At 38.8% G+C, this 23,596-nt stretch overlaps 2 protein-coding genes across 2 annotated transcripts in view; one reads left to right on the forward strand and one right to left on the reverse strand.

Annotated features, from left to right (window-relative positions):
• The window catches only part of LOC123762681 (bifunctional protein GlmU), a 30,561-nt gene extending 25,755 nt beyond the window's left edge, over window positions 1-4,806 (reverse strand). Inside the window, exon 1 of the mRNA XM_045749355.2 lies at window positions 4,733-4,806. The gene's annotated coding sequence lies outside the window, so the exon portion shown is untranslated. The remainder of the gene's footprint in view (window positions 1-4,732) is intronic.
• Window positions 728-23,407, forward strand: LOC123762680 (mitochondrial basic amino acids transporter). The gene is made up of 7 exons (XM_045749353.2): window positions 728-966; window positions 14,630-14,673; window positions 17,552-17,635; window positions 17,826-17,944; window positions 18,226-18,487; window positions 19,156-19,323; window positions 19,516-23,407. Exons 1-7 carry the CDS (start codon window positions 933-935, stop codon window positions 20,098-20,100), a joined length of 1,296 nt encoding a protein of 431 aa, XP_045605309.1. The 5' UTR covers window positions 728-932; the 3' UTR covers window positions 20,101-23,407.
• Window positions 23,408-23,596: the final 189 nt, after the last annotated feature.

Below are 23,596 nucleotides of genomic sequence, written 5' to 3' on the forward strand. Positions count from 1 at the left end.
TTTACTAGAGTGCCTAACATAGGTAAATACGGGTATCTAAAGTTCATTTAGATACTTTCTTTTTTAGTATTCTCTAGTATTAGTTAGATTTTTGACAGTAAGCAGTAACTGAGTATCGAGTGGCCCAAAGGAGGCGATGGAGTCTAATAGGCAATTACGAGGCTAGGGGTTTACTGCTGGCGTTAAGGGAACCTTGTGTGAATGTAGTTGCACGTTCGCTAATAAAAATATGGATATACACATGTGTGGTTCTGTCATATGGTGGGAATACAAGGAGTGAGGATGTACTTACAAAGGTTTCTGAACTTGATAGTGATTCCTGTACTGTGATTTGTGGATTTGTACTCACTGAATTTGTGCGCTCCTTGAAGGACTTGAAGTAGGGGAGGGCAGAAATAGCCTAAGTTACTCTATTCCTTTGAGATGTATTTTATTGTCTCAATAAAGGTACTTGAACTGGATAGAGGGTTGGGAGGTAGATAAACATCTTAAGTGGAAGGAGGAGAGATGAAGGTATACTGTGTTAGTTACTGATCGGCTAGGTAAAGTTATGTGAAAGAGGGAGCTTACTTAAAACTAGCGGGGAAGTAGGGTCGGGTAGGGGGAGGTATAGGGGTTTGGTGGGACGTATGGGGATAGGGGGGGGGGATATGGAGGGGCGTTGAAGACAGGGTATGGGGGTTGGGGGGGGGGAGGTGAGGTAGGTGACGGGCGAGGCCTGGCCGTCTGGTCAGTCAGGCTAGTGCTGGAAGACAGTGTGTGAGAGGCAATGAGAGCGAGTAGGCTGAAGGCACTACTCCTTCCCACAATACATTCCGCCATCATGAGTGTTATATAATAGCAAGAATAATATATTGCAGACGCAACTCCAGTCATCTGGGCCAGAGATACAATTACACCTCACAGGAGTAGTGTGAATCTCAACTAACATCATGGCATTGGACTTCATCGCTGGATGCCTTGGAGGTAAGTGGAAAAAAAGTGTATTTGTATTGAGCTTTGTGATGGGAAACTTTAGTTGTGCATAGGAAACTGTTTACCACGTCATCCAAGACTGGGAATCTTAAGACTAGACTAAAAGAGTAAGCTTTGTCTGGTTCCTAAAGTGTATGGCTCCTTTTTTAATAGTATTTTTGTATTCAATGAGAACAGCATGAAGCGAAAAATTGCCATTTGTAATGCGAAAGTTTTTTCGAAATTTGCTAGCGATAACTTTGATCGATAAGTCTTTTAAGTGTCGATTGTCATCAAAAATGTTTTTTTCTGGGCAGTACTGCTTGGTAAGTTTGAGGAACTAAAATTAGTTTTGTAAATAAATAAGTAGGATTGACAAGCGAGGCGCCAATGCATTTAAACTAGTGAATTTCTTCAATGTTCGACTATTAGGATAAACTGTATGGGCAGTGGTAAGGTTTTACTAAATGTGTAACGCACACCTCTTATAGCGTTATCGGCAATATTGTTAATTAAAACTGTGGTACTACCAGACTGACAAACTTTAAAGGTTATACTATGCAAATACAACTTTGTACACTGCTAAAGTCTGAAGGTGTTGACTGTACCAGTCTCTAAAGTGTGCATACTGTACCATTTACTATACGATTTTGCGCGGAACTACGCGGGCTGCATTTTAATCGGTAGGTTTATTACAGCAAAATTACCCCCGCAGTTGTTGTTTAGCCGAACATGAACGTACGTAGTCGAGGTCTTGACTTGTCGCACAATGGTTGTTTTGCTAAAGTATTATGTCGAGCTTTAAGCCTATTGATTTGGGAAAGTTGAGCCACCTCGATAACTTAACCAGCAATTATACTTGTCTTAACCATTTAATTTTAGAGTAATGTACTCTATATGAGGAAGTTAAATATATTAATCCATTCCGACTCTTCAGGATACTAGTTACTAAACGCCCTAACTCCCGGGTACTTGTTAATATTGCAAGGGGAACTAAGGTATTAGACGAGATGAAAAGTTTCCAACCATTTTGTTCCGCTTGGGACTGGAACCTCGGGTCACTCATTGTAGACAGCTAGAGTCTAGAATGAAGCGAACTCTTAGACCCTTAACTAGATTTAAATCGGAGCTAAATCGTCGTAAATTTGTAAATCGCTAAAATGTATAATTGCAACCTGATTCTTTATACTGTCATACTTTCACACAGATCTTTGGACAGTTTCACTGTCTACAATGAATGTAAAAGTCGGCACACAATAGGGTAGTTGTTGACGTACACCCAACCACTTTTGCAACTGAAGCGTATATAGGTCCTAAGAATTCGATTGAGGTTTAACCAACTATGACACCTCTGGACTTGTTCTTAAAGATATTACTTAAATGTTTTCTGAAATTTCACACCAGCGTCGTGGACATGCAATGTTAAAAATGCAAAGTTTCGGTAACTTGATATTTTACTTGAAGTGCACATGTGGACTGTGCTCCGTTAGCACTAAGGCGTGCAGTATACCACAGTTGCTTGACTGACAAAACATGAGGGACGCGACATGTCAACATGCCAGGCCAGGCGATTCATAGTGAGCGGATATGGATAGGTGGGGGGGGGGAGGGGATATCTCGAAATGATTTCGGGGCTTAGCGTCCCCGCGGCCCGGTCCTCTACCAGGCCTCCTTTTTGTTACATATCCCCAGGAAGCAGTCCGTAGCAGCTTTCTAACTCCCAGGTACATATTTTACTGCTAGATGAACAGGAGCATCAGGGTGAAACTACCCATTTCGTATAGAACAAGTGTAGTTTAAATCACTGATTGATTGATAAAGATTAAGCCACCCAAGATCTAAATCATTGGAAAGTACAAGGTCAATTTAAATAAGAGGAAACGGTGAGCATTAATAGGATTTAGTCCTATTAGGGAATTGATAACTAAAGCAGCGCTCCAGGATTTTCTTCCTATATCAATAGTTAGTTAATTTTCATTTTAATTATTAAATCTGATCTTCAAATGAAGACTAGCCAAATTTTACATCTAGCTTTGACTATAAAAAAATGCTATTAAATTGTTGACTTAATCACTTTCAATCTTGGCAAAGGGGAAAAAGTTGTATTGCGGGAGAGAATAAAGGAAACTTGGCAGAAAGAGCTCTAACATCCTGAAACTTGACCTGATGTGGGTAAGATCTCGCCTAATGAAAGCAGTATGATCATTTTATTATGAAATGGACATGTTCTGAAATCAGCGGAAATTAATCCCTGGAATTAGGCATCTTAACTAAGAGATTAAGAACATGTTTTTCTCGGATAGTTTAGAGCAAAGTGTAGATGTGATGGGTGTATAAATCGATGAAGGCAGTGTTGGAACTCAGAAGCATATACAAATTGGAGTACATAGATAGGCAGATATATAGGGGAACATTAGCTGGAAAAGTAAAGATTGGAGCGGGCAAGTGGGGAACATAAAAAATTTAAAAGCATATGCTTAAAAGAGTATGAAATTTGTTTTAATGAAGAGTTGAATATAAATGCACAGGCAAGGAATGAGGCAGCTCTAAACTATTCACACCCGTTAGACAACTTGTGCATATATTTACATGTATTAGTGAATAAGAATTGTCTTCAGGTGCTAAAAACGTAAATAAACACAATGAAATGTAAAACAATGGATATAAACTGGACTAAATTAGATTTGGGCAAGGCCTTGGGTAAATACTGGTTTGGGAGCAGTTTTGTAGAACAAATCGCTAGGTATCAAAAGACGTGGTATCACTTAATTATATCAAATGTAGGTTAGAAATGTCTATGAAAGAATATAAGAATAAAGGTAATTGCAGAAGGCCTATTGGCCCAAACGAGGCAGCTCCTATTTATAACCATTTTTTATATATAAAAAGTTGTGGATATAATGACACGTATGGGCCAGTAGGCCTTATGATTTCTTATGCTTGTATAAGTTTTATTAACTAGTTTAGTAGTGTTGGATAAAAATAACTACTAATCTAAATTCTTAAACGGGATAGAGATTAATAAGTAAAATGGCTGATGATGTAATTAGTATAAATTTCTCCTGACCAATGTACACTTAAGGCAAGGTTGAGAAGAAAGCGAATATAAGGAAGTTAAATTGCTGTACAAATATTTTAGATATTCAACTTATTTTACCTTGTAATGTTTTTAAATTTAACTAAATTTTAACTTAACTTTCTTTTTAAGTAAGTTTACTCAAATGAAATCTCTAGTAAAGTTAGTATCCACCCGGGTAACAAGTGGAGTGTGCAGCCTAGCAACAATTAAGACATACCATATAATTAAGTTGACATATAAGACATATAATTAAGACATACAATTAAGCCATACGTTTCTGCCCGAAACGCTGTGCGTACTAGTGGCTTTACAAGAATGTAAATACTGTACTACCCAATGTATTCTCACAAACCCAATGTACCTTCTTGTATATATATATAAATAAATAAATACCAGACCGCCTCCGCCCGCTCATAAGTAACAGTAAGTCAACTTAAGTTTCGTGCTGTGATTGTGAAAGCGCTGCTCTCCCGGATAACAAGCCGGGAGATAACTTATTTTCGTTTTGGAGGAATAGGTAGGATCCTTAATATCCAATTAAGGTAAAGTACAGGCCATGGATACCTATCAGTCATAAATTCGACAAGTAGCTCGTATGATGTTCCGAGCTCTGCCTACCATTACCTTTTTATTTATAAGTGTATTGGTGATTTAAGTATTAACAAAAAGCGGTTAAAACGTGAAGAATGGTCACAATACCTGTGTGTAGAAGTTGTCGGCCGCCGCTAACACTCAGACCAGTCTGACTAGTTAAGCGGCATGTTGACACAAGGGCTTATACAGCTTTATTATTAGTCTTCTACAAGAAAGTAGCGTAGGTATTAATGCGTACAGTTTATAAATGTGTGTATACACTGAAGTGAATAATATACTAGACTTGGGTAACATGATTTAAAAATGTGGAAACTGTTAAATAATTAAGAGTAACCTGGCAACTGTAGTGATGCGATTAGTGTGTTATCTCATTGGTTGGCTGGCCGGCTGTAGTGGTCTCCCATTGGCTGGTTGGACGGGTGGGGCACCGCTGACTTGGGTATAAAAGTGACTATGATCACTTTTTAAAATGTTCTAGTTTGTATGCCATATTTTTTTTTATTAATTACCATTTTTAAATGTCGGTGAGGAGGCATCGGGTCTAAACTTGTAATAGGTTTTGTGTAGTTCATATTATACATCCCATCCCCATTCTATGAGCGGTAGTGAAGAGGAGGTTAGAGGCCCATAATGGGCTGGGGAACGAACTCCAGGGTTCATGTAGGTAAAAGTTACTATATTGATGAACTTAAACCATAATATATACACATACATATGTATATGTGTGTATTTTATGACTGCATCGGGTTCGCTCTTGACTCGCCATAAAGAATTCCGGGTTAGAATCCCGAGCAGGACAAATGCTTTGCCACATTTCCTATCACCTAATACATCTATTTACCTCGCAGTAAGTACGTACCCAGGAGTTGGCCAGCTTGTTACGGGGTTTCAACCTGGCAAGGGCTAGTGGTTAGACCTTGGGGGCACCTAGATAGAAGCCTAACTTGTAATATATACAATGGTTGCCTATTCCCCGACAGTGAATTATCGTAATGTGAAGGAAAAACCCACCAAACTTTAGGTTAAGTTTAGGAAAAATTTGATTATTTTAATATGCAAGTACCTATAAGGATTAGGTATGGAATGGCAGCCGAGCCGTGTCAGAACTGGCACGGCTCGGCTGCCGTGACTAACTAACAAGGTACTAACACCCAGGTACCTAATTTACTGCTAGGTAACAGGGGCATAGGGTGAAAGAAACTCTGCCCATTGTTTCTCGCCGGCGCCTGGGATTGAACCCAGGACCACAGGATCACAAGACCCGCGTACTGTCCGCTCGGCCGACCGGCTCCATACATACGTTTTATGTTTATTTTATTTTTATTTATTTACAAGTACATTGGGGGTTAACAGAGAATACAGAAATTAAGTTGAATTAACATTCTTGTAAAGTCCATTCACTCATAGCGTTTCGGGCAAGTCCTTAAACTAACAAAATTTTTAGATAAATTAACAGTAAAATTGACAAAAAATATTTACAGGTAAATTGAAGAAATTTTGACAAGCAGATTAGAATAATACACAATAATGATACACAATAAAGAAACCAGGATTACTAGGTACATGAGGATAACATCTCAAGGTTATACATTGGTTCACTGAAGTACAATATGAGGATCGTTTCGAGGAAAAGTTTCAAGGAATAATGCAGTAGAATATGCACTAGATACAACAACCATATCAGATGATATCCAAGATTACAATGATAAAGTAATATGGCTTGGGTACAAATATTGGGGAATTGAGTAGCACTAGATACAGTGTGAAAATAAAGCACATAGTAGAAAACTGCGAAGATGAAATTGGGTACTTTTTGGTTTTATTTTTGAATAAGGCAAAAGTTGGACAGCTTTTCAAATCATAGGGAGTGAGTTCCATACACTAGGTCCCTTTATTTGCATAGTGTGTGTTTACATAGATTAAGTTCGACTCTGGGGATATCAGATTTATGTCTGGTGTGGTGGGCATGTTCTATTACATCTGTCCAGGAAGAGTTTCAGAACAGGGTTTGCACTTAAAAAAAAAAAAAAAAAAAAAAAAAAGGGCGGGGGGGGTTATAAAGTTAATTTACACAAAAGAATGGAGTGAATTTGTTCAGCATGTTTAGGGATTTGAACAGGGGAGCTGTGTGTTCTCTGAAAGCAGAGTTATTGTCCTGATAGCAGATTTTTGCTGGATGATGGGCTTATAATTCACATTTCACTGCGATGAACAATGAACCTGCTAGTATGAGATCAGTCGGTGTTTATGGTCTGTTTGATGGTGTGTTTGGTTTGTATAATGTGAATGTGTTCTAGGGTGCTTAATTTAGCAGCAAGCTGAGCATGAGGGTCGTTTGTGATTAGTTTTTTAGAGGGATTATGCAGGGGGTCAGGATGTCAAAAGGTACCATCTGCCAGGGTGGAAGGAAGTGTTGTGCTCTATTCTTTACACACATCGTGCAATCCCATCATTTTAATAAGAGTGGTTGTTCTTTGAATTCATTTAGATTCCTTGGTTACATTACGTATGTGTTCTAACAGTTCGACTGACACAAATGTTGCTTTTATCACGCAGAAGCTTTAGTCCCATCTTAAGATTGATTTTCAATATTCTCTTGAATACTAGGTATATTTAATTCTTTCCACATATTAAGGACGTTGTGGTTATAGGACAGCCAAGTATAATTCTGAGGAATTTATATTGCATTTTTTCCAGTCTATAAATACTTTTGTCATTTTGCAGAACTGGTGCATGATAGTCTTAGACCTTATACTGTATATGCTTAGTGCATTATTTTTGCTATTCTAACATTAACGCCGTATTTAGGGCTGTACCCCATTACAGTTCTGAGAGCCTCGAGTCAGTCTACATTGTTGTTGTAACTGTGACTGCAGTTAAGGTATTTGAAAGAAGACACTTTTGGTATGTTTTCTATTTTTAGTTTTCGTGGTCCACTTTTTTACGATTACCAATTTCTGTTAAATACCTTAGTTTTAGCAGCGTTGATTAAAAGACCAAGGCTCTCGCCAAGCTTTATATATACAATTTGAGTGTTTACATTTTACGGTGGGTTTTAATATGTGCAAGATGTCATCTGCATAGCAAAGTGATGTTTACCGGACTAGTTGCAATTGATTTTAGCAAGGCATTAATTAGAACATTTAACAAGGTAGAATTTAGTACTCCTTGTAGAGTACCTAGTTGTATTAATTTAGTTTCACTTTTGTAGCCTTAGAACAGTGCAGAGAACTTCCAGCTAGTAAGATAGCCCCGTATCCACTAATAATTGACATAACTGGGAAACGCTACCCAGTTTTCCTGGGAAACGCTTGTTCGAAACGCTACGCGTACTAGTGACTGTACAAGAATGTAAGAACTCGTGTATATAAATAAATAAAATGAATAACTCGCATTAAACCATTCTAATATTGGATTACATAGTACACGATGTAAGTCTGAGACTATCATAGGTGATACCTTCCTCGTCAGCAGTTGTGCTACTACTGCCCCCCTTGAGAGGTCTGCAACTCTGAGCAGGAACTGCGGCATGATCTCCCACACTACATCACCAAATGCCCAGTTATTAGACCTTTCAGACCAGTTGGCATGAGGTACCTGGAGTTTTGCAATTACTTTATTCACTCGTATTCTTGAAGATATCCTCATATTGCACCCAAAATTTGCCAGTGCAGGCTACTAAACAGATGGCCCTGTATGACTAGCCATCCTGGGAGATGGGGACTTTTATTATCACTGCTGCCTTATTCACTATTGTTGATATCCTCAAAATGCATCTGGAGTCTGCCAGTGCAGACTGCCTATCACATGCCTCTGTATGACTCGCCATCCTGTGATGGGGATTTTTTAGCATCACGTAGTTAGCTTTTTTGACATACTGTACTCCACTTCATATAGTCTAGGGCAGCTGCACAAATGCAGATGTACATGTATTAATAAAAAAAAATCATTCATAATCTGTATATGGAACATCATTCATAATATTGCTTGCTCAACATGGTTAATGAGAGCATTTGATTTCCTCAGCAATTTCTCCCTAGTGCTAGTTTGTAAAATTTAATAGCCTGAAACCTGAGTCCTTTTGTAATTGACTGACTGGCTTTCTGTAGCGGGTTTGGATGTGAAATTTGTCTATTTTTTTAACAATAATTTCATTCATGCCTTTCGAGGCGTTGCCCAGGGGAGTATGCAGGTTAAGTCCGCTAACAAAACCCTTGTATTCATTTTCTCGGTTCATTCTCTCCTTTGTCGCTGCAAGCGCGGCCTGAATCGGTTTTAACATTTGAGGTGTTCTAAGGCTCTTTATAAAGTTTACCAGTTTGCCAAGCAATAGATTAATTAAAGTTCTTTCAGTTTAGCGCCCTCATACTACTGGTTCTGTCTGACCTGCTTGTCGGTAAGTCTTTAAGTTTGGTGTGACTCGCTATTTGTGATGGCCTCGTAAGTTTTATTCACATGGTAATCATAACTGTTGTACATTCTCAAGCTCATAATTGTTATACCAATGTTCAATGCAGTTTAGAAAGATTTTCTTACTGTTATCCTGCGTCTTCTCAGCTTAGTGTCAGGTAGGCCAACATTAGACACGTGTATGTTAACTGTTATTGCTGAATGGTCAGACTTTGTCATCCATAATCAGTCTCGTACGTTGTGTATAATAGGTTAAAGCCTATAGAGCACTCCTCCATATATTTGCGTTGGCCGATTCTTACTGATAAATTAAAAATCATATGCATCGAGAATTACCAACAATCTTCTCCCGTTGGTGTTTGTGAATTGATCCCTCAGTTGATTGATGAAGATTAAGCCACCCAAAAGGTGGCACGGGCATGAATAATCCGTAAGTGGTGGCCCTTTTGAGTCATACCAGTATCAATAGATGATACTGGAGATCTGTGGAGGTGCGACTGCACCCTGCGTGAGGGGAGATGTCTCCCATCCCTCAATTGTTTGTGTTCAGCATTTAAATCCCCCAGTTAAGATTGTAAGGTCAGTATGTACAAAATTAGATAGGTGTGTATACTGGAGGTCAGTAGGTGCATAGGCATTTATATCTAGTGTAGTTACCAGCGTGTACCCGGATACCGTAATATTGAAATGCCACTAGTTGTTGAGCGGGAAGTGGCTAATGTGGTAGTGATTTTGTAACATACACGAGACGCCTAACATAAACAAACGCCTGCATGAATAAAAATGCCCCAAAACCAATGAAGCTGGTCAACGTGGCAGGGGCATGGTTGTGGCAGGAAGACTGGTCCCGCCTGTGGTCATGCACACTGTCTGAAGCATGGTTTCAGGGCCAGGATCCAGACTAAACACTGGCTTGTGAACATACGGTTGCTAGGCTATCAAAGGTTTAGTTTGTCATTGTTTAGGATTTTGAAATTTTTAAAGCCACTAACATGTATATCGGGGACTAATCAATATGTAAATCATTGATCTTGTTACGTAAGCTGATCTCTGCAGATCCCTCGTGCATTAATACCTTTTGAATAGCATTAACTCCCACCCCTCGAATGTTAACTTAAATTAAATTTAAATTATGAACATTGCAACGTTCTCTGGTAGAGATGTTTTCAGTCATTCAAAGACTAATGAATGTTGTTCCTGCACGGTAGTTAATCTGTATCGGCTTTATCACCTGCTGCAATCTAGCCTTAACATTCGTTCATCTGTAGTCTAATAAGTTTAGTCCATTTAATTTTCATAGTTTTAAAATCTTTATTAATTTAGACACCCCCTCCCCTCTGATTCGCAACCATTTTCCTCCTTCCCTTCGATCACAGACTGAAGCAATCTATGAGCGTTTGCATGACCTTCCCTGGAGCAGGGCTCTGGCAAGTCCAACTAGATTATTTGGTTTAGAGATTATACGATACATTGCAGCTAAGTGTTTATGCTTGCAGAACTCTAGTATTACAGCAGAGACCTGAATGGCGTTAGTACATAAAATATAGGCTGCATAAAGTTTCTACAAAAACTATGGTTCCTTTAAAAGAAAAGTGCGCCTACAGATCTACTTTGTAGTTTTATTCAGTGTACCTAGGAACTGAACCCTTAAAAACAGGGTTCTGTTCGGATGTCTTACCCAATGTTGCTGTTATAGATTCGGCTACTCTGAAAGAGTAGAAAGAGAAACTCTTACTCTCATGGCTAACTCTTCGCCTCTGAAAGAGGCGAAGAGTTAGGGGTGACATGATAGAGGTTTACAAGTGGATGAATGGACATAACCGGGGGGATATTAATAGGGTATTAAAAGTATCAACACAGGACAGAACACGAAACAATGGATATAAATTGGATAAGTTTAGATTTAGGAAAGACTTGGGTAAATACTGGTTCAGTAACAGGGTTGTTGATTTGTGGAACCAATTGCCGCGTAACATTGTGGAGGTGGGGTCCCTCGATTGTTTCAAGCACGGGTTGGACAAGTATATGAGTGGGATTGGGTGGTTATAGAATTGGAGCTGCCTCGTATGGGCCAATAGGCCTTCTGCAGTTACCTTTGTTCTTATGTTCTTATGAAAAAGTTAAAGTAGCACGGGCTATGATGAGCCTGTAGTGGGCTTACCTGGCACAGGAGCGGTGCTGTCTTCGCCCAAAGTTACTTCTAACTATATACTTGTATATTCTCAAATATCAAGAGTCTGCATTTTCACGTTACTTGACTTCAGCAAGTCATGAACTTTGAAATGGTTATTTATATGCTGGTTTTTAACCAGGTGGTTTAAATAGGTTGGGTTCAGATGTTCTAGGTATGAAAGTGGTGAGTATCAATATCCCAAATCTTTCCCAGCTAAAGGACGATGGGTACACCATATTTGCTTGCTTAAATATCGCGATAGATAAAACTTGGGCTCGGTAGACCAGATATGTTATAGCTGCAGTCATGTCGTACATTGGAACTCTGCAATAACTTGGTCTTTGTTTGAATATTGTACTAGTAATCTAATATATACAAAACGGAATTCAATGAAATATTAATGTAATTATTTATGGAAAATGTAATGTGATAATACAACATCCAACGCTTTAAACAAACAAGCCCCACATGCTACCACCAAATAACTAAATGTCAGGTGTGAAAGTTGTCAAATGGGATAGGTAGCCTTCCTATCATGTAGCGGAAGCATTAGGGTTATTCTTCGCACTTAACATGTTTTTCCTTGTCCAGGAACTTTTATGGTCAGGTACACGAACAAGCGTAAACATGAACAGTTTCTCTTTACTCTGTAAGGATGTCATTTTTAAAATCTAAAAATAGAAGCGCGAGTTTAAGTTCTAAGTCGGTAACTAACTTGGGCAGTTCTTAGTATGTAACATTTGTAGACATTGAACAAACATGAGTACTGGATCTAAAAGTTCTAAAACAAGATCTAAAACAACAAAACAAAGTTTTCAGTTAGAACATTCTGATAACAAAAGTTCAGAGCATCCTTAAAGTAAAAAATTGGCGGTAACTTGGTTAATAAGACTCGGGCAACTTATCGTGCATCTGTCCGGAATTTGGAACAGATGGTTTTGTGCCATAAAACATAGTTTGGCATTTGCATATGTGGGCATTTGGGTATTTGACTAGTTTTAGCTAATTTCAGTATAGTATGTTTTTGTGCGAGGTTCCTCACACGAGGCAATAGGTCTCTGGTCTTGCTTCCTTGTTACCGTACCCATCCACTAACCATGGTATTCTATAGCATGCTTGCCCACTATAGCTCAAACAGCAATCCTGATCCTATAGTCATTGTATAACGGCGGTAGGCATGGCTTTCCATAGCCCTCTTCAAAAATACAGGATGTAAACAACAAAAGTTGTGGCAATATTGCTGCCCCAGCACGAGTTGTGACCGCGGGTGATCTCGTGGACCTTCCGTGCTGGTCACGTGGTGGGTCGCTGGAGGATCTTGCCTTACCTGTGCGCTGCGGATGTTGCCGGCGCACCCACCCACTTTCCACCAGGTTCTCTGTATTCCACTTAGTAAACTTGTTATAAGGAGTGCCTGCTGGGCGCTGTAATTGTCATTATTAATGTATTTTGTTGCAGCAGCAGGATGACACACAATACTGAAGCAAGAATGCAACATATATAGGTTGTCAACAATTCGCCACACCTACCTGTTTGTGACCTCACTTAGTCATTAGCTACCCACCCCCAAAGATTTACCTTTAATCTTCTACGGCTGCTTCCCTGGTTTGGGCTTAAGTTTTACCGAGAATTTGAGGGTTAAGCCGTGACTGTAGCTTACTGACCCACCAGACCTACCATGATAGTCCTGAACAGTGTCCAGGACTGGCTAAACTGTGCATACAGAAGTGGGGTGCATTTGTCTGCGCGCGCACACATTTCTGCAGCGATGGCTCCTGCCCACTGTGTCTGATTATGTTGAAGATGCCGGAATGTCCTTCCAGTAATGCTTCAGTGATAAATATACGAAGTTGCGTATTTAAATAAGTTTTATCACGCATGCACGTAGATTCACAGCATGGATCAACATGAAAATGTACTTTTCTTTTTAATTAAAGTAAATTTAGATTATACTTAAAGCATTATTCATTTCTAGGTATAAAGTCAGTAGACGGAAAAATGGGACTGAATAAGATACAGTAAACTGCTCTGACCATATCCAGGTGCATGGCAAATTCTTATGGACTTTGCTCTAGCAAAAATTGTTTCATCACTGTGAGGATAAAGATCAGTTGAATAAATGTAAAGTGACTAGCGATAGAGGCGTCTTAATTTAACTTGATCATTTTTAAACCAGCTTCTTTGACTTATTTATTAGAGTAGCTAGTTTAGTATAAAAATAACTAACAAGAAATGCAAGCGAGCTAAACTCTTTGCAAGATAAACCTGGCAGTCACTAAACACAATGAGTAGTTTTGGTTTGGTGTTAGGTTTTGAGCCCATCTGTTTTCTGGGGGGGATTAGAAAGGCCACCAGATTTGATTATTAACCAACCAAGAAGTTTACTTTAGTACTGAACCAAAGTCTGAACCGTGTAGCTAAAACAGAGAAGCGGGGTACACCTCTGTCTCCTTAGAGAATATCATTGAAGTTCCTATATTATTTCATGATATTAATGAGACATACCCCTAGCTCTACGCCATAGTCAGTCATTTGTTCATTTGATGCATCACGTTAGTGTGATCTGTGTAATAATGTAAGGGCGAAGAGGGAGAACGGCCTGTTGACATAGTTCGGGTGCAGGGGGGAGTTGTGTAAAACCCTGGTTTGTGCCTCGGAGAGGCTGCGGGATCCAGTAAGTTCAGTAGAACTTCGGTTTTAACTCTTACCCTGTCGTAGCTCAGTCGATTAAGGCGGTGTCTGGGATGCTCCCGGACGCAGGTTCGAATCCTCGTCACGGCCCTTGTGGATTTGTTCATTTACCTCCCTCACAAGTGTGTAAACCCCCCACACGGAACCTCTGTGGTCACTATCAAGCACAGAACATTAATTAACTATTAAACTGGCTTATTTTTTTAGAATTCTTTTTCCGGTCTATATGAAAACTACTTAGCGTACATGTATTGTTACGAAAGTGACTGGAACAAGCGATAATGCTCACCTCGCAAAGAGTAGGTAAATTGACAAGTTCATTTTCGCCATGGACTTGTAAGTTCCTGCATTATGGTCCAGGGCGGACTGGAAATCCCTCCACTTAGTAATAGGTGTTTATATTTAGCAGAACTGGCAATACAACTTGACCAGTGTTAACAGACGTCATGCATGACACTTGCAAACCACCTTTAATGAAAAGGGGGCGAGTAATTATCATAAGAAGGCACCAAGCCGGGAAGGCTATGTAGCACCAAGGGAACGAAACGTTTGGCTAAACTTGTAAAGTTTAACTAGAATATAGTTTGCAGACAATTGTGAGGGTTCGCAAGTTATTTTCAGTTAACTGTTTAGCTAACAAAGGGACCAAAAGATGTTTTCTGGTGTGTATATACGCATTCATCCATTCACTGTTTTCACTGTATTGATGTACATATTTTTGTTCACAGGATGTGCGGGCGTCGCTGTGGGTTACCCTTTCGACACAGTGAAGGTAAGATATTATGGACCATGCCAATAATAGGCATGATCTGTTGAACAACAATGCCCTCTTAATTCGCCATCTTTCCTCCTTCATTGTCCATTGTGTATTTTGGTAAAGGGTATGAAGACAACTACCTAAACTTCTAAGCTTAATTTTTAGGCCTGATAAATAGAATCTTGGGTATATTTTAGCATTTATTAGCTTAGATTAGGTTGTGGCCTTCTTTCTCGGATCCTTTGTAATACAAACCGTAAGAAACGGCGACTCTGGTCGCAAGAATCTACATTGTGGATATATTCTACCGTCCCCGCAGGTGGTGTCGTTGTTGGAAGTTTCTCAGTGTTACTTATTGGTATATACAAAACTATAGCTGAAAAATTTGCTATAAATTCCCCAGCTTAATTGCGTATCTTGTAGTGGTACTTTTCTATAGGTATAATTCAAAGATTCCCTTCTTATTTTATTCACCTATTATTATCCCAACTAAAATAATATTTATCAGTAAAGTCACTACTCGCCTGCAATCTTCACATTCGAAATTCCACACAAGAGGTTGCTTTAGATAAACTAACCGTACGAAGTATGAGTAGGAACTGCAAAAGTTTCCGTCTAGTAATGGCGAGGGCTGATAAACGGTGCTGGTGGGTAGCCGCATTACATAGGCGCGGAAGTATACCAGGATCAGGGTAGAAGATAAAAAGTGGCCTGACCACTTTGGGCTTGTACCCAACTCTGGCGCAGTGTTTCTGTAAAATATTAGTTCCCTTTCATGACGTTTTGATACATTTGCAAATGAAGCAAACTGGTCAAAGAAAGATTTTGGGAAAGAAAGTTGAAAGACAAAAAAGATAGTACTGTTGAGAATTAGGGAAAGTTAATGTGCAGTAGAGAATGGACCGACGACGGAAGCGGTCTACGTATCGTTTAGGTGAAATGTAGATAGCCAATTACTGAATAATTTAAGTCATTCTAAATTATTAAAACTTATCAAAGAATAATAAATTTGCACAGTTCATCAAATAACGTACCAAATGTCAGCTTAAAATCTGTTTTGTTAATGGTCACATAGCGGTAAAGGTGACAGGATAGGCTATTTGTGAAGACTACTTTGTCGGATTAATTACTGCTCAGCGGAATTCTGAACTCGAGCTGTGATTGGCCGAGAGGCTGGAGGGTGGGCCTTATGGCGACACATCATCTCCAACACCCAACCAGGAGTGTTGATCAACTTCATTTACTCAGCAGTGTGGGGAAAGGTGTTGCTGGCATACCGACGCGCAATGAAGGTTGACCCAATAGGTTTAGTGCCAGGTTGTTGCAGGTTCGGCAATAAATTTAGATTTCTATCTAGGAGGAAACGGTTGAGTGAAATTTTTTATCCATGCTGGTAAGACTTCTGAAAATTTAATTTGGCGACGAATTTTTAACGAGAAGCCTATAATTCAATTAAAACTTGTCTGTTTAATTTATAAATTTAAAATTTTTAAAATTTATAAATTCAAATAATTTATCGGTTTTCAATGTATAGATATTGCCAAAAATTTGGAATTTATAGAGGAATTAAAGTGGTACATAAAGGAACTTTCAGTTTAGAAATTAATAAATTTCATACATTTTAAAAGTACATTAAGCATCACTGTAATTAGTACTATGACGAAGTCTTGCCTGAAATTTAAAATACATAATTTCGGCCAGCTACAATAGTGTGCAACTTTAATTCAATAAATTAGAACTGTTCAGTGTATTTTGAGGTTTTTAGAGATTAAAAAGTTTAAAGTTAATTGCAGTTATTTTAGGTTTAATTTTAATGTGCACAGGTTAGTGACTACTATCTTAAAAAATAATAACGAGAATGTTTCTTCATACTCTGAAGAATGATCCGTTAAATATAGTGTGGAGCGGAAACTGGCTTCAGTTCTTCCTTTTAATGTGGTCAGTTATCAAGCGAGGTTAGCCAGCCAGCCAGTCGACCTTCAAATAATAAGCGCATCTGTAAAGCTTTACAACGAAGCACTTCCTGTCAATATATTTTTTTTTAATTACCCAGAAGGTTGTGTACATGACGACAAAGGTGATTGTAGTAAATAAAACCGAAAAGCACAAAATTAAAGTACACATGAAAGTGATCACGGCTTAATCTGCAACACCACAATGACGCTGCTATAATTACCCTAAAATAAGATATAATTTACCATTTTGATGAAAGACTACCGCGGTCTGTGTTGGAATTTGATTGATCAACTGGACGGTAGACTAAACATTTCTCGTAACTATGCGCCCCGTGGTTTATGGGCAGCCTCTGGCTCGGTCACCTTCGTGTCTTAGGTATACTTACTCCAAAAGTTGTATAATCAGTCTGGCTAATACTTTTGTTTCCCCCGAACATAATTGGCTCCTTTGGAAAACTAATAAAATTATAGGACTAATAGTTCCAATAAACTGTGTAGCCAGCTTATAAAGATAAGCTAGCTGTGAAAATTATTAAATCCCAGGGCAGGTAAAGAATATTTATCACTCACAGAATATTAAAATACTAGACGTCATTCAGGATGACAATAAGAGCAAAAGAATAACGATGTTAAAGGTATCAGATTAAAAGGATTTTGTCACCGACATGGAATAAAGAACTTAACATCTATTAGCCTTTCCTAGTCTATAGTAAAAACTTTAGCTAGTTAAATGCATACTACTAGATTTAATTTCTTGCTGATCCATTGTCATTTTAAATACTCATTCTTTTCACTTTTGACCGTTACAAACCCGAATTTGTTTCATAGCACAGAAAAAATAATCCCTGGGTGTGCTTTCTAATTAACATGCAGAACCTGATAACCTTCGATGTATTTCAATCTATCCACTTCGCTTAAAGTAGTCTGCCTTCCCACAGGTCCGCCTCCAGACCCAAGACTTCAAGAACCCGATGTACAGAGGAACCTGGCACTGCCTTAGCGACACAGTCAAGAAAGAGTCGGTAAGCTTTCAGTACTTGTTTTGGTTCTTGAGGATTAGCCTATAGATAAAGATTGTTTGCATTTGATTGTCACCTGCGGAATAAGACGGTCCATAGAAGCACTTAACAGGTGTAAATATAGTAGATAGTAGTGGGACCATATCTTCCGTTAATTCTGGCCCAATTGACAACTTGTTCTTGTGGTTGGCAGGTTCGTGGCTTGTACAAGGGTATGTCGTCACCGATGGCTGGAGTGGCAGTTGTGAATGCTATAGTCTTTGGCGTCCACGGCAATATGACTAAACACCAGAAAAACCCCAACTCACTCTGGTACGTTATGATCAAGCTGTTTACTTTTCTGAATATTAGGAACGATATAATAGTGATCTTGTATATTCGGTGGTCTATTTTTAATAACTTCAAAATTAAAGTTAAGGATTTTTATAATTTTAGCTTAAGTAATTATTGAACTCGCACACAATAACTAGAATAGTAAACCTGCTGTACCTTTCTGTATATTAATCCAATTTATAACTGTTAGGCCTTCAGTTTTAGAGCAGTGGAGGTAGTGTGGGTAGTATGCACCTGGTGTTACAGCTGCCCTCCCACAGGTCGCAGATGATGTGTGGGGCCACTGCTGGCTTCTGCCAGTCCTTTGTATCTTCGCCAATGGAGCTAATTAAAACCCGCGTCCAGATACAGACAGAAGCCTCAGTAATGAGTGTAAAGAGCCTGAGCACTGCGGCAACTTCCTCCAGTACAATAAACCACTGCGCCACCTACAGCAGCCCGCTCGACTGTTTGAAAAAGATATGCACTACGGAGGGCTGGCGAGGGCTCTTCAGGGGGCAACTCATCACTGTCGCCAGAGACGTTAGTAATTGTTCTTTTTTTCTCTAAAACAAGATGTTTTAATCATAGTGACAACACATTGATTAAAGGACCCAATGTCAATTGGGGGGGGGGGGTGATAATTGACATTAAAATGTGCACTTTATTTTTAATGTTTAGTAACCCAACTGATCTTGATTTCTTATATTCCACATACATCAGATAATTGTTAATGGATTATTAACAATTAACCAAACTGATAATGCTACACAAATAATTTTTTTCGTAAATTTCCTCTAGTATATTAAACCAGTTCTTACAGTGAAGAATGTTATTTGCTATTTCTAGCAACGAATGTTATTTGCTATTTCTAGCAACCCTTATCGGCTCGGGTTTTCAGTTAAAAGATGTGGACAAATACAGGGTCGCACACTTCATATAAAAGGTTCCTTTTCATATAAAAGACTATTAAATGGTTACAGATTTTTGCCGCCCCCACTCTGGAAGCCTAGTAACTAGAGGACAAACCTGCCGGATTTGAGGGGGTTAACTAACATTCAAACATTGGCTTCTATTAATTTTTCAGATCAGCGTAACATAATTTGGAACTTTAGTTGTTATTCACGCATAACTGCTATGCAAGTAGTAACATATGTCGTGCGACAATTAAATTAGAAAAACTCCATGTGTTACTGAAGATATGTTTTCAGGTGCCAGGATTTTCTTCGTATTTCGTCACCTACGAGTACCTGAGCCGCTCCTGCGCAGCCAGTGATGGCAGCATCCCTGCTTTGGCCGTACTTGGTGCTGGAGGCTTTGCTGGCGCAGCTTCTTGGGTCTTGACTTACCCCATAGATGTCGTAAAGTCCAGACTCCAGGTGAGTGAAAAAATACTTTAATCTTATTCGAGGGTACATTTTACTTACTCAACTTTATTAGAACAACGGTAAAGAACTGTAAGATAAAAGCACAATAAAATCTCTCCTGTAACGTCGCATAGTAATCATTAAATTTTATGGACTGCAGATAATAAAGCTCAAATCCTAAAAGTTTAACGATTTTTCTTACAGGCTGACGGTATCGGTGGCGTTACTAAGTATAAGGGCATCATTCACTGCGCCAAAACAAGCATAGCAGCGGAAGGTATCGGTGTAATGTTTCGTGGCCTGAACTCTTCCTTACTCCGCGCATTCCCTACCAATGCCGCTACTTTCGCAGTCGTCACCTGGACTCTGCAACTGTGTCGACTTCGGGAGGCTCGTAAGGACATGCCTCAGTCCTGGAGGGAGGTACTTGAGGGGGGCGAGGCACTGGTCAAGGCAGCAAGCGTACCAACCTCCTTAGAGCCAACGCTGAACTCCCAGACCCAGTGGCAGAGCTCACTGGCCTTCCTACCCCAAGTTATGGCCGACTCAACCATGGGCTCTGGTATGGAACAGGAAGAGGAAACTAGTGGAGAACCCCGGCAGTGTGACTGTGGTGGTGATTATAGTAGCGTTGCTTCTTCCGTAATGGGAAGAATACCAGAGTTGTTGGGTAACGATGGTATGGGTCATAATGGTGTGTGGAAGAGTCGTGGTGATATTCTTTGCTGCACTAGACCCTCATTATGGGCGCTCACCAAACACCAACACAACCTTAGTATAGTCTTGTAGTTTCCACGTGTTCACACAAGATACTGCTAATTTTGGGTGACATAAATTATTTTAATTTTTATAAGTTTTAAAGTGGTAAAGTACTACCACTCAATATTATATATATATTGACGGCAATGTCGTTTTGTGAGGATTTTAACTAATGACAAAACTGTTCTGTCCTTTGGCAGTACTTAACATAATTATATATGTAGATGGTATGTATAACCCTCTTATAGAGGGTTTTTAATTTTAAAGTTGGTGTGCAACTATAGGGTAAACACACTATTTTTAGTAAAATTATTTACTTTAAATGCTTTTAAAGCCCATTATCTCGTTAAATTATAAAAAATTTGCTCGCATTTCCTTCAAACCAAACACATTGCAGGTTGTCTGTCGGAAGAGCATTTTTATTTACTGTAGGATCTTGGAATCTGTGAATTAAAAGTATCCTAATCTAAATTAATAATTTATTTTTGTTGCCCCCCTTGCGAACACTGCTGACCTTGGCCTTCTATTTTTAAAAATTAATAAAGTAAGGGGAGCAAATGTATTTTTTGCAAGATGTAAGAAGTTATTTTAAATATTCGGAAAAAGAGTAACCCAGATTTCCTTCATGATCAGGTCTTGATGGAGCGCCGCCCTGCTCCTTATTCTCCCTCTTACGGTCGTGCCTTGTTGAATGTCCTGACTTCCGGGACGAGCGTGTCTTGTTTTCCAACCGTCCCCCGCGGTCGCTTGTCCCTCGATAGTATTCTTTGACTGATACTTTTGATATCGTTCGCCTTATGCGTTTCTGTTCTCGTATTGGCATCCTTGGTGATATTTAGCGCCCTCTGATTATCCCGCACATTTGATGGTACTACATAGCCTTCCCGATTTGGTGCCTTCGTTTGACAATTACTTCATGACCAGGTGTCAAAGGGAAATTAATAAATTTTAAATTTAACGGTTGGATGTATAGGTAGTGCCGGTATCTGGCTCACTTTCTTCAGTTAAATCGGCATTGATGCAGCTACCCTAGACTATTATGAAGGATAGTGTAGAGAGCTACACGATGCAAAAAAAAAAAAAAATCAATCTCGCAGGATTAGTAGTACAGATGTTTGGCGTTGTCTCGGCAACGTATTGGTGGGTCTGTGTGATCTCGAGACAATGGCGAGTGCCAGCAGGCACTTCTCCGACGTAGGTTACCGTTAGCTCGTGTTAATGCCTGGGATAGTATTGGAGATGCTATTATTATTCTGTTAGACCACAACCTAACAAGATACCGTTTGGGGGGGTCACAGTGTATAGTTTTCCAGTTGGTTGTGTGGAGTGCGGGTCTGGTGCCTGCTTTTTCTGGGTACGCAGGAGTAGCAAATCATCAGTCTAGTGTTTATCGCCAGAAAGACACAAGGTTTTTCGTAGACGGACGACGTATATAAGAGAAAGGCTTTGAGCTTTACCCTATTAACTGGTACCACGGGGGGCACATCGGGCACTTCTGACGTTGTGGCCCCTAAATAACCCACATTTCGGTAGCCTTTAAATGGAAATATCATTAAACCACTCCTGCTGAAAGGGCATTTCAATGTTACATCTTGAAGCGCAAACAAATCTATCCATATCTTCAGTGTAGGACATGTATAGTTTCTTGTGAAAAGGCCAAGAAGTTTTTTAAATTCCGGATTTTAGTTCTTGATCTTTAAATAGGTCGGACACTTGAGGAAAACCATTGATGCTGTTGGTAACAACTGTATACTTAGGACACAACTGGAATTAAGACTGGTGCTCTGACGCCACTGCGAACTTGGACCTACAAAAAAAGTACGCAATATTTACTACGGATAATGATATTCGCCTCTATGCAACACTGTCCAGTCTACCTTTGTGTGCGTATGAAAGAACTTTCACGTCGAAGAACTACAAAAATTCTTTAGCTATTGACAAACTTATCTGCGTTCCGAATATCATATTTCTTGTTTGTTTTACTTAGGCGGTGTAACAACTTCTGCTCTGTTGAATCTTGGCTAAAATCTGATTGGGTTTGTAACTGCAATGTTGGATAATGTTCCCCCTCTGACCGTTAATGGACTGTACGGTTCCAAAATATTGAAATTGCTGTATTGGAAAGAGGAAATAAGTCATGAATTTGATAATTGTTGGCCAATCTCTGCCGATAATATATTTTTTAGAGATTGAAAAACTCCAAAAGGAGGGTCCTAAACGATTAAAGTAAATTACTAAATTACATAATTTATGCGATTCGTGTAATTTTTGAAGTTTGATAAAATAGGATTAACAGTGTTAAAATGATCGTATTTTGTACAAATTTATTTTAAAATGTGCTACATAGCTTTCCCGGCTTGGTGTCTTTTGATAATTTACTTACTTTAAAAATGGGCATATCATTAGTTTAGTTTTGTAGTCTCATGGCTTTGGGACTTTGGTAATTTTAATTTTTAGTCGAAGCCAAAATAGTCAATTACCATAACGTGGAAATATTTAACTTTACTGCTTGAAAATTGGCGGAGAGTCATGGACTGTGTATTTGTTGATCCCGAGCCAAGAGCAATTAACCAGCATTTTGTGACTGCAGTGACAAATCGCAGAATTCTCCCCTATTACCTGGTATTTCCACGAAGGTTTCAACAATGTCGAGAGCAAGTGATTTAAATAAAACTTGAAATTTTAAGCGATTATTTCGCTGGGTTGTGAAAAATGCTTGAGATTGTTTGTGTAACTTACTAAAAAAAACAAAAAAAATCCAATCATTCGAACTGGAGACTGGTGCGATTTATTTATAGCTATATTATTTATGTATAGAGCTATATTACCCACCTGCACAACACTGAAAAACAGGAGCGGACAATTTTAAAATATAACTAGGGAGTACGTACCCGTATATCCCAGCAAAGGAAACCTTTTTTCCAATTTAAATAACATTCAATACGATATTATGCGATGATAAAAGCAGTTATCAACAGCTCGACCATGCATCATCCTAGTTATCGAACCAAGAACAGTGGTTTCATACCAATACTTAATGTTCTTGTCTTTCAAACACTAGAAACTTGTTTGTAGTTACAAACCTTGTTACCTCTAACAAGATGTATTAATAAAAAATGTAATTAAATTAACTAGTTTCAAATGTGTTTTTTTTTTTAATACCAACAAAAATTTAATCCAAAGTAGTTTGTCAATTTTCTTTAATGGTAAATGGTCGGTCTATATTTTAAATTAACTTGGTACTGCAATTATGAATTTTTAATGTCCTATAATTTAAAATCCAATAGTCTAAAATGTTTTAATTTTATATTGCCTCAAATAAAAGCTTTTTAGACAATGCACGAATCTTATTTATTCATTTATATATAACAGTTACCAAAGTTAACTGTTTTTTTGAGGTATGACTAAATGTCATGTTAATTTTACAGACCGTGCATAAAATGTTAGCTTGTCGCTTTTTTTTTTTTGGGGAGGGGGGGGGGAATTATAAATTTGTTTTAAAAACTGTATACCAATCTTCTAGTAG

The sequence above is a fragment of the Procambarus clarkii genome, chromosome 27 (assembly GCF_040958095.1).
Source record: "Procambarus clarkii isolate CNS0578487 chromosome 27, FALCON_Pclarkii_2.0, whole genome shotgun sequence".
NCBI classification, from domain to species: Eukaryota; Metazoa; Arthropoda; class Malacostraca; order Decapoda; family Cambaridae; genus Procambarus; species Procambarus clarkii.

Bases quoted from the DNA above. Each gene is read 5' to 3' on its own strand.
- LOC123762680 (XM_045749353.2), top strand. From the start codon at position 933: ATGGCATTGGACTTCATCGCTGGATGCCTTGGAG. The intron at 14,674-17,551 runs GTAAGATATTAT...GCCTTCCCACAG, and splicing joins ACCCTTTCGACACAGTGAAG to GTCCGCCTCCAGACCCAAGA. The intron at 17,636-17,825 runs GTAAGCTTTCAG...TGTGGTTGGCAG, and splicing joins ACACAGTCAAGAAAGAGTCG to GTTCGTGGCTTGTACAAGGG.